The sequence below is a fragment of the Salvia miltiorrhiza genome, chromosome 1 (assembly GCF_028751815.1).
Source record: "Salvia miltiorrhiza cultivar Shanhuang (shh) chromosome 1, IMPLAD_Smil_shh, whole genome shotgun sequence".
NCBI classification, from domain to species: Eukaryota; Viridiplantae; Streptophyta; class Magnoliopsida; order Lamiales; family Lamiaceae; genus Salvia; species Salvia miltiorrhiza.
In genome coordinates this window covers 38,409,028-38,425,470 of record NC_080387.1, presented here as the reverse complement: position 1 = coordinate 38,425,470, position 16,443 = coordinate 38,409,028, and the positions used below count along the sequence as shown (strand labels likewise).

General features: G+C 36.6%; 3 protein-coding genes across 3 annotated transcripts; 2 read left to right on the top strand and 1 right to left on the bottom strand.

Moving 5' to 3' along the window:
• The first annotated feature begins 801 nt into the window (after positions 1-801).
• Positions 802-6,584, top strand: LOC131014305 (mitogen-activated protein kinase homolog MMK1-like). The gene is made up of 6 exons (XM_057942243.1): positions 802-1,196; positions 1,284-1,413; positions 3,522-3,659; positions 4,751-5,083; positions 5,877-6,057; positions 6,212-6,584. The coding sequence occupies exons 1-6, from the start codon at positions 982-984 to the stop codon at positions 6,385-6,387; spliced, it is 1,173 nt and encodes a 390-aa protein (XP_057798226.1). The 5' UTR covers positions 802-981; the 3' UTR covers positions 6,388-6,584.
• A 155-nt stretch (positions 6,585-6,739) lies between these two features.
• On the top strand, positions 6,740-7,460 carry LOC131014317 (probable calcium-binding protein CML29). The gene has a single exon (XM_057942251.1). The coding sequence runs from the start codon at positions 6,824-6,826 to the stop codon at positions 7,274-7,276; it is 453 nt and encodes a 150-aa protein (XP_057798234.1). The 5' UTR covers positions 6,740-6,823; the 3' UTR covers positions 7,277-7,460.
• A 3,071-nt stretch (positions 7,461-10,531) lies between these two features.
• LOC131007868 (protein terminal ear1 homolog) lies at positions 10,532-14,473 on the bottom strand. The gene is made up of 4 exons (XM_057934783.1): positions 14,205-14,473; positions 11,423-11,509; positions 10,876-11,038; positions 10,532-10,786 (listed from the first exon to the last, which is right to left on the bottom strand). The coding sequence occupies exons 1-4, from the start codon at positions 14,471-14,473 to the stop codon at positions 10,649-10,651; spliced, it is 657 nt and encodes a 218-aa protein (XP_057790766.1). The 3' UTR covers positions 10,532-10,648.
• Between the last annotated feature and the right edge of the window lie 1,970 nt (positions 14,474-16,443).

Sequence of the window (16,443 nt, the reverse complement as noted above, 5' to 3'; positions counted from 1 at the left end):
ATTGAGCCAAGTCTAGTCGGACTTTTTTCTACTATTTGAGTATTCGTATTGTATGAACTATTATTAGGCTTTATTAAGCTGTGGTTGAGCTTTGATTAACTATATTAATTAAAACAAACTTTAGTTGGAGTTTATTAGCCAGTTCGGAACAGCAATTTATTTACTTATTTAATTATAAAGTGTTTGGTGTATAATCTCCTTTAATAATGACAAAACAAATTAATTGATCAATAAATATATTAGCGGCATTGATTGAAACAAGTGGAATCAAACACTTGATTATTTTAGAACTTCATTAAATCATAGACTTCCTTTAGTTATAACCCTAAACACACTTCCATCTTCAATAAGGGGTAAAAACACCTAATAATTTGCTGCTTTTTTATTAGACATAAATTGATTTCACAGTACTTTCTTCAATCGAGCTCAAATAAACTTTCAAAATACCATCAATGTTACATAAATTTATGTAAAACTATTATTTGTGCGATCATAACTTACAATACGATTTCAAATATCATTAACACCTTAAATCAAGACCAACTTCAAATTTACTCTTGTCCAATATATACACATACATTTTCAAAGCATACTTTTATGATCAAAGATTACAAATGCAAATACCACTAACACCTTGTTAAGTCGAGTGTATCTCGACATAACAGTTCTGTATTTTTTTTCGACATAAAAATGCATAATAATAATATATATAAACTCAATATATAATTGAAGATAAATAAATAATAAAATAAGGTCATGCAAAAAAATTAGTAGTAGTTTTAGAATGAAAGATTATGAATTGAAATATGATTAAGAGGTTCTTAGGTGGAGGGTGGCTATATAGGAATAGCATTAGCAGCTGCGAACTTCTCCTCCTATCACGAATATACATACAAACAATATTATATATATATATATTTGTTGTGTTCCCCTTTTAGAGTAGGCATCTTTTTTTGTGTAACTGACAATACACTCTCAGAAATGGTGGACGGGGATCAGCCGGCCGACGACGAGATGTCGGAGGCGGAGCCGCAGCAGCACCCGGCGCCGCCCACGCCCACAGATCAAATACCCGCCACGCTCAGCCACGGCGGCCGCTTCATCCAGTACAACATCTTCGGCAACGTATTCGAGGTCACCTCTAGATACAAACCCCCAATCATGCCAATCGGAAAAGGCGCATACGGCATCGTTTGGTAACCAACAATCCTGCCTCTTTACGTAGAAGCTGCGATGGATTTTAATTTTAATTTTACGAATTTTCTTCTATTTTTTTTGGGTAGCTCGGCTGTGAATTCGGAGACGAGTGAGCATGTGGCGATAAAGAAGATAGCAAATGCTTTTGATAATAAAATCGATGCCAAGAGGACTCTGCGTGAAATCAAGCTTTTGCGTCACATGGATCATGAAAATGTTAGTTCTTTTTTTCTTTTCTTTTCTTTTCTTTTCATCCTTTTGTCTTTGGGAGCTTCTGTTATCACATGTGATTGTTACTTTTGTATGAGTTTTATTTGTTTTCTGAGTATTTGTGGGTTGTGGAAGGTAGTTTACAAGGTACATTTTGTGTTTGATTCTTCGTTTTAAAATGGGGAAATTGCCTCTTATATCATGATTTGGGTGATTCTGCTGCAGTTCGATGTATGAGTTTGATTTAGTAGCTGATGATTAATTTCCTAATCAAGATTATTATTGCTGGAGAAATAGTGCTTTTTTTGGAAAGGTTAAGAGTTGGTTCTGTTTTCAGAAAGGAACATAATTTCATTCTAATTTATGTTCTGTAATTATGCATAGCCTTCCTAATTTGACGGCTACTGACCTGTGGTGAGCATAAGCAAGCAATTTTTTGCCTTTTAATGTGTGAAAAAGTTGGAATATGAACCACAAACGTAAGTGTGAACTTGGGAGTGTGACATGGATGGCTGATTAGCTGATTAGAATAAATCTTGTATGAACTTTAATATGTGTATAGTAAGTTTTTGGCTTTTCTTTTGATTCATGATAAGAGATACAGTTAAGCTTTAGTGACTTTTTTTAGAAAGACGCCCTTTATAGTAACTCTTTTACCCTTTTGTTTTCTTTCTGTATAGATTTATGCAATTATTCTGCAACAAATGATCTTATTTCAAAAGGGGGAAGTCATTAGGATATAGTAGTACATCATATGGTAAAGCTAATAGTTTTTTCTCTTACTGTTGTAGCTAGAAACTAAAACCACTCCGATTACCTATACTCTCTATTCCTTGTTTTGCTTGGTGCCAATTTAAATAGGGAAGTTCAATCCCAAGTAGTAGTGTTACTAAATACTAATTTGATTACTTTTGCATAAATGATCAACATGTGGGAGTATGAGTCTATGAGAGGACTATTTTTTTGAGTTACTAATTGTTAGTATGTTTAGTGTATCTTGCAGTTACATTATCATATTTATTGAACTTTTCACTTTTATATTTATTTGAGTGTTTGCTAGGTACGGGAAGGAGAGGTGGCTTTTTACGTTCTTGTGCATGTTACTGAAGTGCTGATGTGATTGAGCCATGTATATTATGATTTTTTTCTTATAAGAGTATTTCCTGCTTAGTAAGGAATTTAAGAGAGTGTTACATCAGAAATAATCAATTTTGTTTTCCATTTGAATAATTCTTCTGAAATTAGGATATTCAGCTCAAGAAATTAATTCCAACAAAAGGGCTTCTGTAAGTATTATCCTTTTTCATATTTGCCACTTGTAAACATTGTAATGCGTACTTTCTCAATGTCTTCTTGTTACCTCGAAATGATCCTTAGGAAATTTAGGGTCAAGTTTACAGTCTGAGCAAGCCTGGACTAAACCCTTAAAGAGTCAAATTCTTCTAATCAACAATTGCAGAAATAATCAACCTAATAGTGTTTGAGTATCCCCCTAAAAAAGATAGTGTTTGAGTATCCTATTAATTATGAGGTTTCTGTTACCTCGGGCAAATTGGTCCCATATATACGATTAATGCTGTTGTATTAGTTGGCATGCTGGCATGTTATCCAGCAACATCATATATACTGATTCTTTGAAAAATTTATCTAGGATGGTAATAGAAAAATCCTAATTCTTTCATTCATTGGGTTGTAATGTCGCCATAGCTACCTATTCTGCATTTGCTGCTTCAAAAGTCAATTACATTTATGCTTGTGTTAGTGAAGTCTTTTTGCTATGCAAAAACATGTGTTCCTATCACTTAACAGTCTTATTTATCCACTTTTTGTCATTTAGTGCTAGACTTTAAATTGCTAAGCTGTTTGGCAACTTCTATATGTCATACTTTCGTGGGCTTAATTTTATTCGTCAATACATTTAATAAAGGTCTAGTGTTGCATATCTGGCACAATCATGTAGTATTACGGAATCTTCATAATGTATAATCAGCTGGAAATCAAGTTTCCTCGCTATCAAGCTTACCGTTACAGGGGGGGGGGGTCTTGAACTATGAAGCATTTTTTGTAGGCATGATTTTATTCATTTAATAATGTGCAAATCTTGTATGGCGCAGATTATTTCAATCAGAGATGTAATTCCACCGCCGCAAAGGGAAGCTTTTAATGATGTTTACATTGCATATGAGCTTATGGATACTGATCTCCATCAAATTATCCGGTCTAATCAACCCTTGTCAGAGGAGCACTGTCAGGTTCTATTTTAGCATTATCTTAAAAAATATATGCAGTTCTAAGTCATGCCATCATTAGCTGTTTTACTTTATCTCTATTTTCCTCATTTAGCCATACAATTTATTGACAGGGCAATTTGTTAACAAGGCATCATTAGTTTAACTTTCGTTAGACTACTTATACCTGCTTGTTAGCTTGACTTTAGCTAAACTGATTTGGAAGTGTACTTTTTAGTCCACTTAAACTAGTTGAACCAGAAAGTGTGAATAATATTGGCTTTGATTACAATAATAGAATATTCTCATTTTCTTACTGATTTCGGAGCCTTTTCCAAAGTTTTCGCTATGAAAGGTCAAGCTCAATCTGGTACATTGTGACAAAAGACAAATAAGGTTGATGGATGGGTTGTTCCTTTCTCTTGCGTTCTCTGGTAGTATTGGAGTATATGTCCGAATAATTGGCTTGTGAGAGCATTAAGAGGTATCATTTTGGGTGACCATACATACCAATGAAAATGTGTGAAGGCAATTTCACATGTGTGTTTAAGTTAATATAATCCTCCTCTCAAACTAATGAAAATGTGTGAAGGCATATTCACATTTCACCTTCAACCTTCCACCTTTTTATGTTTTAAATTTAAAATACTAATAACTAGGAATTTGAAATTGATAACTTCCCTTTCATTCTTTCAAACTTTTTTATTGTGGTTGATCTTCTCATAATCATCTTGCAGTCCATATTTTTTGCGGTTAAAAGAAGGATCAAAGATTCTCCATAACCCAGTTGGAAAACTTAGCCGCCGTGCAAGCCCCTTCCCCAACAATATACCGTAGTTGTATATATATGTGTGTGTGAATAAGTTGGTGTGTGCATATATATTTAAATCAAAGCTGTATTTGACAATTTGTGTATACATTATATTTTCATGTAAGTTAAGGGTTTAGGGACCAGGATTCAAGAAAAGTTAGGGGCTGACCTGTGGCTGGCTGGGGTGGCAGACCTGTTCGTGTTTATCTCTTTATCAATCTTGCACTTACTTTTTGAGGAAGAGATTTCAGCATTCATTGTTAGAAATCTGATGGCAAAATAACTGATATTGTCATTTTTGCAGTATTTTTTGTATCAAATCCTCCGTGGGTTAAAGTACATACATTCAGCAAATGTTCTGCACAGGGATTTAAAACCAAGCAATCTTCTTCTGAATGCAAATTGTGACCTAAAGATATGTGATTTTGGATTGGCACGAGTCACTTCTGAAACTGATTTTATGACTGAATATGTCGTCACAAGGTGGTATCGGCCACCAGAACTTCTGTTAAATTCATCTGATTACACTGCAGCTATCGATATATGGTCAGTAGGATGCATTTTTATGGAATTGATGGACCGGAAGCCATTGTTTCCAGGTAGAGATCATGTGCACCAGTTACGCCTGCTCATAGAGGTATCTCTCTGTGTATCTATTATCTAATTTAAGATAAGGTCAAATTTACTTCGGTTAATTTACAGTTGTAATTCATTCCTTTCCATAGCATAGTTGCCTTTTATTCGTTGCTGAAAGTATAACTATCTTTCTTTTGTAAATAAGCCATCATTTGACAGTTTAATCTTCAGAAAACTGCCTATATGTCTTACATTTGGCATCTTCCATTGAAATAATGAAATAAATGAAAAAAAAAAAGAAAAAAAAACGGAGAGAATATATTGAGTTGATTCTGTTAATCATCTTGCAAAAGAAACTTGCCTCATCATTTGTTGATTTTCTTAATTAAGGTTACCTCAATCGCAGTCACTCTTCCTCGAAGTGAATTTGTTCAATAATAGTCTGCCTTGTGTTGCATGTCTCTTGTCATTGTCATTGCATTTTTCATCTGTTTTGAATTAGTGAACGTTATTTAGGCATGTAATGTGTTCGGCCTCATTTTGGGGACACACATTATGCTTGTCTATACTTGCTTATTTGTTTGAACGAATTCATTTGATTGTCACCTATATATATTCGTTATACACGATTTTGGTATGCACTTATGGAAACGCATTGATCGTAGTCTCTTGGAAAATTAGAACTGCGACTCATTTAAAACCATATCAGGGAAGGGCCACATTAAGTGGTGAAAAAGTTGATAGATCATACTTTTTCGTCCAGATGGCTACAAGACATAGTCGATGCTGTATCACTGCTTTCACGACGTACTTATAAAATTCGTTTCGAGTGATCTTATTTGCTTGCCTTGCAGCTGATTGGTACCCCATCAGAGGCGGAGTTAGGTCTTCTGAATGAAAACGCAAAACGCTACATCCGGCAACTCCCTCCTTACCGTCGACAGTCATTCACCGAAAAATTCCCTCAGGTGCACCCTCTTGCTGTTGATCTTGTCGAGAAGATGCTGACATTCGATCCTAGGCAACGGATCACAGGTTAGAAACCTCAGTTTCCTATGATGTACGAGTCATGGAAGCTGCATTAATAATCTTTAAAGGGAACATTTACTTTGCATGATAGCTTTAGATAGATTGAACAATTTTGAGCTGGCGTGATGGTCTAATCTATTTCTTGGCGTTTGTGGTGAAGTGGAAGGCGCATTGGCCCATCCGTACCTGAACTCGCTGCACGACATCAGCGATGAGCCCACCTGCTCGACCCCTTTCAGCTTTGACTTCGAGCAGCACGCGCTCACAGAGGATCAGATGAGGGAGCTGATCTACCAGGAGGCGCTGGCGTTCAATCCGGATTACCGGCGCACATGAAGAAGAATTTCTTCTCTCTTTAACTAATGATTGTTGTATTCCTTTTTTTTGCTTAGTCTCTCGTGGTGTACATACTCGTCCCATCTCCAAACATGGATGCCTTCCAATTTTAGAAAATGTTTAACGATGCCATAAAACTACCATTTGATGTACTGCTTCAGACATGAATAAACTGATTGTCGTTTGCTTCTTATCTATATCGATCTTCTTAACTCTTCTTTGGCTACTGAAAACGACGGCCGTTACCATTGTATTAAGTCTTGTGGAGAAATCAAGTGAAAGTTGGCCACACATTATATACCTTCTCCACTAAAGCTGGAATAGAGATATCCATAGCATAAGCATCTATGCTCAACTATCTCAAAGTGGCAGCATATATTCCTCTCCTCTCTCTTGTATATATATACATATGCATTAATTGTAGGCCTTAGGCATCATGGGTTCCGTCTCTGTGGACGTTGAGACACTCAACCATATCCTAGGGCTGGTGGAGGCCTTCCGAGCCTTCGACTCCGACAACGATGGCTGTATCAACGTCCAAGAGCTCGGAGGGATCATGTCGTCGCTCGGGTACAACGTGACCGAGCAGGACGTACAAGCCATGATGCACAAGGGCGACGGGCAGCTGCTCAGCCTGCCCGACTTCATAGACATCAACACCGAGAATCTCCAACTCAGCGGTCTCAGCGCCCTCAAAACGGCAATCCAAGCACTGGAGCTCCACCAACACGACGTCTTGACGGGGGAGGAGCTCCGTCGAGCTGTTGGCAATTTGGGCGTTGAGTTGTCTTTGGATGATTGCCAACAAATTGTGGCCTCCATGGATGGTGATGGAGATGGAGCTATAAGTGTTGATGAACTCAATCTCATACTCAATTGTCTTGTTTAGGCTTAGGTTTCAATTTTCTTTGCTATATGTGAGTATTACTTGTGTTTGTAATGAATAAGTAAAACTAGTATGAGAGGCATATGGTTATGATGCAACGTCACGTTCATCATCTGTTATAAGATTGTATGATTGCCAAAATTTTTGTAAGATATAAATCAAATAAAATTACCAACACCTTCGAATATTCAAAAGTTTCGATCTATATTAGTACACAATAGAATATTAGCTAATTTATATTATTTGTATCTATCTACCGTATTCCTAAAAGTAAACGCCCCTCTTATTTGATTAGTTTTCGAAATTTGATTATCACTCCCTCCTAATGAGGCAGATAAGATATAGAGAGAAATTGATATGCACATAAATTTTTTGAACAAGATGAGGCGATCAGAACTAAATTTAAAGAGTGTTTGGCTGAATTTTATTAGCCTCTTCAAGCAACTTATAAATTATTTAATAGTTTATGAGCTTCTTTAAAAGTTTATTTTTACACTTTATAAACTTCTTAAAACAATTTATAAATTGTTTTACAAAATTATAAATTATAAACTTTTAAATATTACTCCCTCCGTCCACGAATTAAAATTTCATTTCATGCTCGTCACGGAAACTAAGAAAGCTGATAAAGGTGTTGTGAGTGAAATAAAAGGGTAATTGACTAAAGTGATAAAGATATATAAGGTGGGTGACGTGGGTTCACTAGTGATAAAGTGTAGTAAATATAGAATATGAAAGTGATAAAGGTCTTATAAGGTGGATCCATTAGTGGCGAAAGATAGTAAAAAAGTAGGATTTTATTGGGTGGACAAAAAATTAAGGGCAAGTAGGATTTTTAATTCTTAGAATAAGAAAGAGAGTAAAAAAGTACAATAGGACTTTATTTGGTGGACAAAAATTTAAGGGCAAGTAGACTTTTCATTCATAGATGGAGGGGGTAATTAGTACTCCCTCCGTCCCACGAATCTTGACACGTTTCCATTTTGGGTAATAATTATAACTTTCTCTCTCCAACTTTATCACTTTTATTACTCTCTCTCTCTCTCCTACTTTATCATTTTTATTACAATCTATCTCCTACTTTATTACTTTTATACTCCTTAACTATTCTCTCCTACTTTATCATTTTTATTACAATCTCTCTCCTACTTTATCACTTTTATACTCCTTAACTACACACTTGAATCACTAATATACAACTCCTTAATTCCCGTACCGAATCCAAACGTGTCAAGATTCGTGGGACGGAAGGAGTACTATCTTAAAATCTTTTAAAATATCTTATAGACAACTAGAGTTTATAAGTTCTTTGAAATAAACTTATCCATATTACATCTTAAAAAGTTTATAAAATATCTTATAGACTATTAAAACTTATATATTAATCTTAAAGTTTACAAACTTACCTAAAATAAAATCTTAGATCTTAAAAACATTTAAAATGTCTTATAAACAATTAGAGCTTATAAACTCTTCCAAATAACATAGCCAAATAACCTTTTAATCCCATTCATTAATCTTGAAGCATACAAATTTACCTAAAATTGATATTTTAATTCTTAACGATAAATATACTTTACATGTTCTTCAAATTATATTGTACTCCCTCCGTCCCGCTATTCAAGTCCCGTTTCTTTTCGGCACGGGTATTAAGGAGAAGCAAGTTAAGTGAATAAGGAGTGTGGTGTTTGTGATTAAGGGATTATTAATTATTTCTATTTTACAAAGACTTTATACTTGTTACAATTTCGATTCAATAATCTGAATAGCTTTAGATTCGCATTCAATGACTGAGCAAAAACAAAATCAAATAAACTGAGAAATTAGAGATTCGTAGAACAAAATTAAGAAGATCGCAACAAAATCGAAATTCCAAAATCAACAAATTCCTGAACCAAAAATCGACAAATTCAAGAACCAAAAATTCCAATAAATTTCAAAACCAAAATTCGACAAAAATCACAAATTCCAGAATTAACAAATTCTAGAACCAAAAATCAAAATTCATGAACTAAATTCACGGATCTGTAAACGCGTGGGTTGCGGCGGTGGATCTGTAAACTGCGATCCGGCGACGCGGCGTGGCGGGGAGGCGGCTGCTGGCGGCGCGGCATGAGAGGAGGTTGTTGGCGGCGCCTCTCTGTAAACGGCGAGTGGGCGGCGCGACGAGAGGCGGAAGACGAAGAGAGGGGGAGATCAGACACCAATGGGTTAGGGAAGGGAGAGATCGAGATGGGGGTTGCGGCGGTGGATCTGTAAACAGCGATCCGGCGACGCGGTGTGACGGGGAGGTGGCTGCTGGCGGCGCGGCGTGAGAGGAGGTTGTTGGCGGCGCCTCTCTGTAAACGGCGAGTGGGCGGCGCGACGAGAGGCGGAAGACGAAGGGAGGGGGAAATCAGACACCAATGGGTCAGGGAAGGGAGAGATCGACATGGGGGTGAGAGGTGAGGGGCAAGATGCTGGTCGCGGTAGCGGCGGCAGTTTCAGAGTGAGGGAGCGTGAGTTGAGAGAGAAAGGAAGAAAAAGAAGAAAGAGAAGATGGGTTGGGGGAGTGAAGTCCGAAATTAATTAGTGTTAAGTGAGACAATTAGTGAGTTAATTTATTTTAAGACACCCCTTATTATTTCCTAAAAAGGAAACGAGACATTATCGGTGGGACAACCCAAAAAGGAATACGAGACTTGAATAGCGGGACGGAAGGAGTATTTACTTCATTTTTATGCATCCCCAAATATATGTCATTTTTATTATTGAATATTATTTCACATATAATTTAATAATTTTGCCCTATGATTATTTCTCTAAACTTTTATTCCATTATCGATACTTTTTATTTATTATAAATACACACAAAGAACTTTCTTAACCATTTTCAATTAAAACATTTTCTCCACTATCAATATTATCAACGTGAAACCTTTTTTTGATTATCAACCACTTTTTATTAAAATTCTGATATTCTAGAGAGCAAATTATATCACCAAAACCATTCACAAGTGTTAATAATAATACGAAGATGTCACAACGAATTTAAAACGATCTGACACATAGAAACATCGACATAAAAAAATACATCACAGATTCTAATACTACAAAGGCAGGGTGCATGATTTCTAGCCAGAAATTAAAACAACTAACAAGTAAAACACATGCATGTTTCCATATCACCCCACAAATTTAATTCAAAATTTTGGGGAGATTATGAAAACAAAGCCTTGTCAAATCGCTAGTAGACAAGATCCCTAGCTATGACTACTTAACCAAATTATCCAACATTTTCCTACAAGCAAACCCCATACTTTACAGACACAGTTTACCTACATCACCTAATCCCCATCATGGGAGAGAGAGTGAGAGAAACCCCAACTGAACTACTTACATCGTCATTCCGACGACCACCGGAGAAGTGGTGTTCGATCCACCACGCGGTGGATGGAACACCACCGGCAAAAAGTCAGGGTCGTCGCAGCCAAAGATGCTGTTCTCGAATCTTTTCACGAGCTTCTCTTTACCCTAGCAAAATCATATGCACAATTTGGTAAACTTGGACTTAATAATCGTATCAAAATTGGTAATCAACAAATTAAAATTCTAATGAATACCTGAATTCTTGCCCATGTAATGGCACAGATTTTCTTGGAGTTGTAGAAGCCCTTTGCCGTTTCTATAGTTCCCCATTTGTATCCGTGAACTATTTTCCTGAATTCCGAAGCATTTCTTCCATTTGTGAAGTTCACAAATGCATACCCTAAATTGTCCTTCGACCTATAATTTACAAGTTCGTGAATAATAATAATAATAATAACAATAACAAATAGCAACGAAATAATAGCAATAACACAATAGAGTTTATGCAAAAAAAAATCACAAACTGTGTTCAGATTTTGGTTTCTGATAAATGTTATACTGTTAAATTTTATACAAGTGAGACACAACTTCAAAATGTTTTAATAATGATTCTATCATCCTCTCACGTGTAGAAGTTTCAACATCCCTAAATTAAACGAGGTTTCACAGACAAATCTATCCAAGAAATAATTGAAGTTGAAGGTGTCGAAATCACTACAACAAAATTAAAAGTGGGATTATTATAGTCACATTTCACAAATAATTTCATTATCATCAATTAACCATAATTAGTTTAATTACCTGAAATCCATAGGCAGATACATGAAATCGTACTCCAATGAGTGTGCATTGCAGTAGCTATCCAGAAATTCCATCATGAAGTCCCTCCTAACACATTTACAACAATCAAAAAATTTATTATCAAATTCCAATTTGTAGCTAGTGTGTTGTGTATTAATAATATCATGAAATACCAAATTTAAAATTTGATTTCCGCAATGTTGATACTGTGGAAAGCTAGAAGTCACTAAATCACTAGTGATTAGTCCAAATCACTTAGCTTTCTTTTTACTCTCTCCTCTCAATCACTTGGTCTAATTTTTTTTTGATACGATTATTAGAAAAAATAAGATTATAATATAAAATATATGAATTCATAGAGCTAATATATAAAAATATCCACTTTCATATTGTAAAATTAAAATTTAGCCTATCAAATAAAAACATTAAAAAATGGCCAGTTTTTGAGCAAAAAGACGGAAATACCCCTCCCCTAAAAATAAAAAATTCTCTGTTCTCTCTGTCGCTGACGGGTGTACTCTCTCTCTCTCTCTTTCTCTTTCTCTCTCTCCCTCCTTCCCTCTCCCTCTCGTCGCCCGTCCGCCGCGCCGCCACTCAATCTCCGGCAATCGCAGCGGCAGCGCCGCACAGCCACCACCATCGCGACGCCTCTATCAAAAAATCTGCTTCCATTCACCTGTCTGTCGCCGCCGCCTCCTCAAAAAATCTGCTTCCGTCCACCCGTCCGCCGCCGCCGTCGCCTCCTAAAAAAATCTACTTCCATTCACCTGCAACCAATCACTCAACTTAATTCTGCTGAAAATCGGCGGCTGGCAATTGCGCTCTTCGTTGATGCAATTTCGGATCTAGGGCTAAGTGTTGAGAGAGAGATGGGAGAGAGATTTGAGCGGAGAAACTGTCGGCGACGAATCCAAACCGAAATCAAATCGATATCGCGGAGAAGAAAGTTTTGTATGGATTCGAGCCAAGCCAGATCGAATTCAGATACATTTTGTGCTTCCATCTTTTTAAAAATTTTGTGTATATGTCAGAATGAGAGATGAAATATTTGTTGGTAAGTGTGGCTTCGATTTGGTTGTGAGTGGGTGAAGTTGGAGTGTTTGATCTGTTGTATCTATAGAGAGAGAAGAAAAGAGATTATTCATTCAATTCTAGTGACTTTGATGTAAGTTCATATTTGGAGTACTTGATTCATTATTTTTTCATGTAAAAAAAAGGCATTAATTTTAAGCATGTTTATGATAATATGATAAGTAATCATCTTTTAAAAGTGATTTTTTGTATTTATTTTTAATGTTCTTAAATTCACACTTTAATGTTTTTTAATTCATGACCACATCTATTAATTCAGAACTTAATATTCTCGAATTCACAACTTAATGTTCTTGAATTCACAACTTAATATTCTTGAATTTACAACCAAATCTATAAATTCACAATCAAAATAAATTACAGTTTTAATTGTGAATTCAAACTTTAAAAACTCAAATTCACAACTACTTGAATTAACAACCAAAATAAATTCTAGTTGTGAATTCGACTGATTGTGAATTCACAACCAACATAAATCTGATTGTGAATTAAATTTTGGTTGTGAATTCGTTTGTTGTGAATTCACAACCAAAAAATTCTAGTTGTGAATTAATTTTTGGTTGTGAATTCGACTGGTTGTGAATTAAATTTTGGCAGTGAATTCGACTAGTTGTGAATTCACAAACAAAAAATTCTGATTGTGAATTTGACTGGTTGTGAATTCTCAATTCACAACCAGTCTGAATTCACAACCAAAAAATTTTGGTTGTGAATACACACTGGTTGTGAATTGCGGGATTTTTTAAAGGGGTGATGTAAAGTGGCCATTTTTTTAATTTTTAATGTGGAAGGGTATTTTGGTAACAGTGGCCATTTTTTAATATTTTTATCTTAGTGGACAATTTTTAATTTTACAATATGAAAGTGGCCATTTTAAAAATCCACTCGAATTCATATCTATTGTTTGAAAATTTATTAGTATTCAAAAAGAAAACAGGTGAACTCGGACGAAATGGCCACAAAAAGGAAATAAAGAAATACTTTGTTGAGGAAATCACTTGGCCTTTCTTGTGTTGCCATAGAGCTAAAATTCAGACGATGCATGAAAAGAAAGTATGGAACATATATGACAGGTGGCATAGAGTTGGAAGTGAAGAGACACGATCTCCCATATACTATAATGAACATTTATTATTATGAAGATATTAAATGACATGTTAAATCACTCAATAATGAAGTTTTATGTGATTGGAGATGAAGGGCCGTGGGTATTTTGAAAAAAATTAACTAAACAGATTATCTGTTTTTAGCTTAATTAATTCAACCAAAATTGTTCCTCTTTTCATTAATTAAGCAGATATTCCCTGTGGGCATTTCAACAATTTTATGGCAACCAATACCTTGAAACTAATTTTGTGAAACAATTTTTTCCCCAAACAAGCACATAGTAGTTAATACATATACTGATTTGGAAATCTGTAAAACCCAAAAAGTTTGCTTTATATGGAACAAATAGAGCCAAAAATATGTTACTCCACCTCTTACAGGAATTAAACTCTTGTGCCTATAAAGGGTCACACATGCATCATAAAATTTAGAAAAAATCATACTCCTCCTTCACAACTAATCTCACTAGAATCGCTTTTGGAATATCATACACTCACTTAAATAGGCTTGAAGCTAATTTATTTATACAAACTAAAAAATTAAGAAAAATAAAAAATGAGGAGAATTATAGAATATTAAATACCTTATTTGATTTGGAATGTTTTTCACCATAACTGTCGTTCTTGATGAGTATGAAACCTCTTCAATCATAGGTGAGGCGGCGGCGCCACCCACTGCCTTCCTCGGCTTCCACTCCCACCGTCGCGGCGGCGCTCTCAACTTTTCCGGCACAACTAATTTTGATCCGCCTTCAATGATCGGAGTCTCCACCTTCTCCTCGCCGTGGAGGGGAAGCGGCGGCGGCTGAAAAGAGAAGGGAGTAGAGTGGTAGACGATGTGAAGGTAAGGCATGGGATGGTAGGGAAGAGGCCATTGCCATTGGCAAAGCAGCTTGTGAGGGGCGGGAAAGCGATTGAGTTTAGGTGGGCGCCATTCTTGGGCACTAGGGTTTAGTGGTGTTGCAGACTTCTTCAAGAATGGAGAATTCTTACACATCATATGATGTTGTTAGAGAAGACAAAGGTTTTTGATTTTGCAGTAGTCACTACTCATCAGTGCCTACATATAGAGGATGAGGATCAAAATAAAAATTGAGTATTTAGTTAATAAAAATTAATTATTTTTTTAATTGTTGATTTTTGTATGATTTGTATGAGGATCAAAATAAAAATTGAGTATTTAGTTAATAAAAATTAATTATTTTTTTAATTGTTGATTTTTGTATGATTTGTACTAATAGTCATAAAAAAAATTACTAATAGAAAAAAGATTAAAATCACTCGTCTGATGGAATGTTAAAAGTAAAAAAGTTGAATAATTAATAAGTGCAAAATTTATAGTGGAGTATATACGTTAGTACTGCATTGTTGAAATTCAGTGCTACTATATTTTTTATGAGTTTTAAGATAATAAGTACACCCTGCATCATTTTCATCTAAGTTTACCAATTACTTTTAGTCATGAGATTTAAAAAATTAATATTTCAAGTGTGTTTAATAAAAAAGGGAATAAATAATTAAATATTTTTTATTTATATTAATTTTATATAATAAATTAATTAATTTAACTAAAATAATTTTAAAAAAATATTGATCAAATTAATAGAGACGAAGGCGGATTCTTTTTTCTTTTAGAGAAACAAAAAAAAAGCATGACCTCTCCCCAATGAAAACCATGGCCCTTGTTCGACCGCTATACTGCTGCCGAAAGAGTTTTCCGGTGCCGTTGCGCCCCCTCGGACGACGGGGACGTCTCTCCAGCACTCTTCGCTAGACCTTCTGAATTTCCCTCATCTTGCTTCGCAGTGTGAGGGGGTTCCTCACCCTAGGGCCGACTCTCAGGGTTTTCCTGTGACGCCCGGGGACGAAGTGCGGAGTGATCGCCGGTGCAAAAGAGGCACGGACAAGGAGCGGCTCCGGTTAAGACTTCCAAGCGGAGGGGCGCAGGGATGAACCGAAACACACCCGAACGAGAGGGATTCCAAGAATATGCAGGTATGGGACTGCATATTCGAGGAGAGCTTAAGTGATTTGATAGGTGCTACTCATATCAACAAGATGCATCTTCTTTTCTGGTGCCTATACGAAAGAAACTCCAAGGTTAAGCGTGCTTGGCTTGGAGCAATTTCGGGATGGGTGACCCCCTGGGAAGTTTCTCAGGGAGCGTGCGAGTGAGGACAAAACACGCTAGAAAAGACTCGTGTTGGTCTGTGGGGACAGCCGTCAACTCTGGAGCCGGGCTGTCACAAGGTGGTATCAGAGCCGAACCTCTCCCAGTATGGTGTGGTTCGGGGACGAACCAAGCGGAAGTTGGTGGGCCTGTGACGCCCGGGGACGAAGTGCGGAGTGATCGCCGGTGCAAAAGAGGCACGGACAAGGAGCGGCTCCGGTTAAGACTTCCAAGCGGAGGGGCGCAGGGATGAACCGAAACACACCCGAACGAGAGGGATTCCAAGAATATGCAGGTATGGGACTGCATATTCGAGGAGAGCTTAAGTGATTTGATAGGTGCTACTCATATCAACAAGATGCATCTTCTTTTCTGGTGCCTATACGAAAGAAACTCCAAGGTTAAGCGTGCTTGGCTTGGAGCAATTTCGGGATGGGTGACCCCCTGGGAAGTTTCTCAGGGAGCGTGCGAGTGAGGACAAAACACGCTAGAAAAGACTCGTGTTGGTCTGTGGGGACAGCCGTCAACTCTGGAGCCGGGCTGTCACATTTCCGCTGCCCCAAATTTGCAGGTTCCCACTGTGACATTGGTTGAAGAAGATGCTGCCATTGCAATTGGTGATGGTGTTACTGTTCCGGCATCGTGCGTTGAGA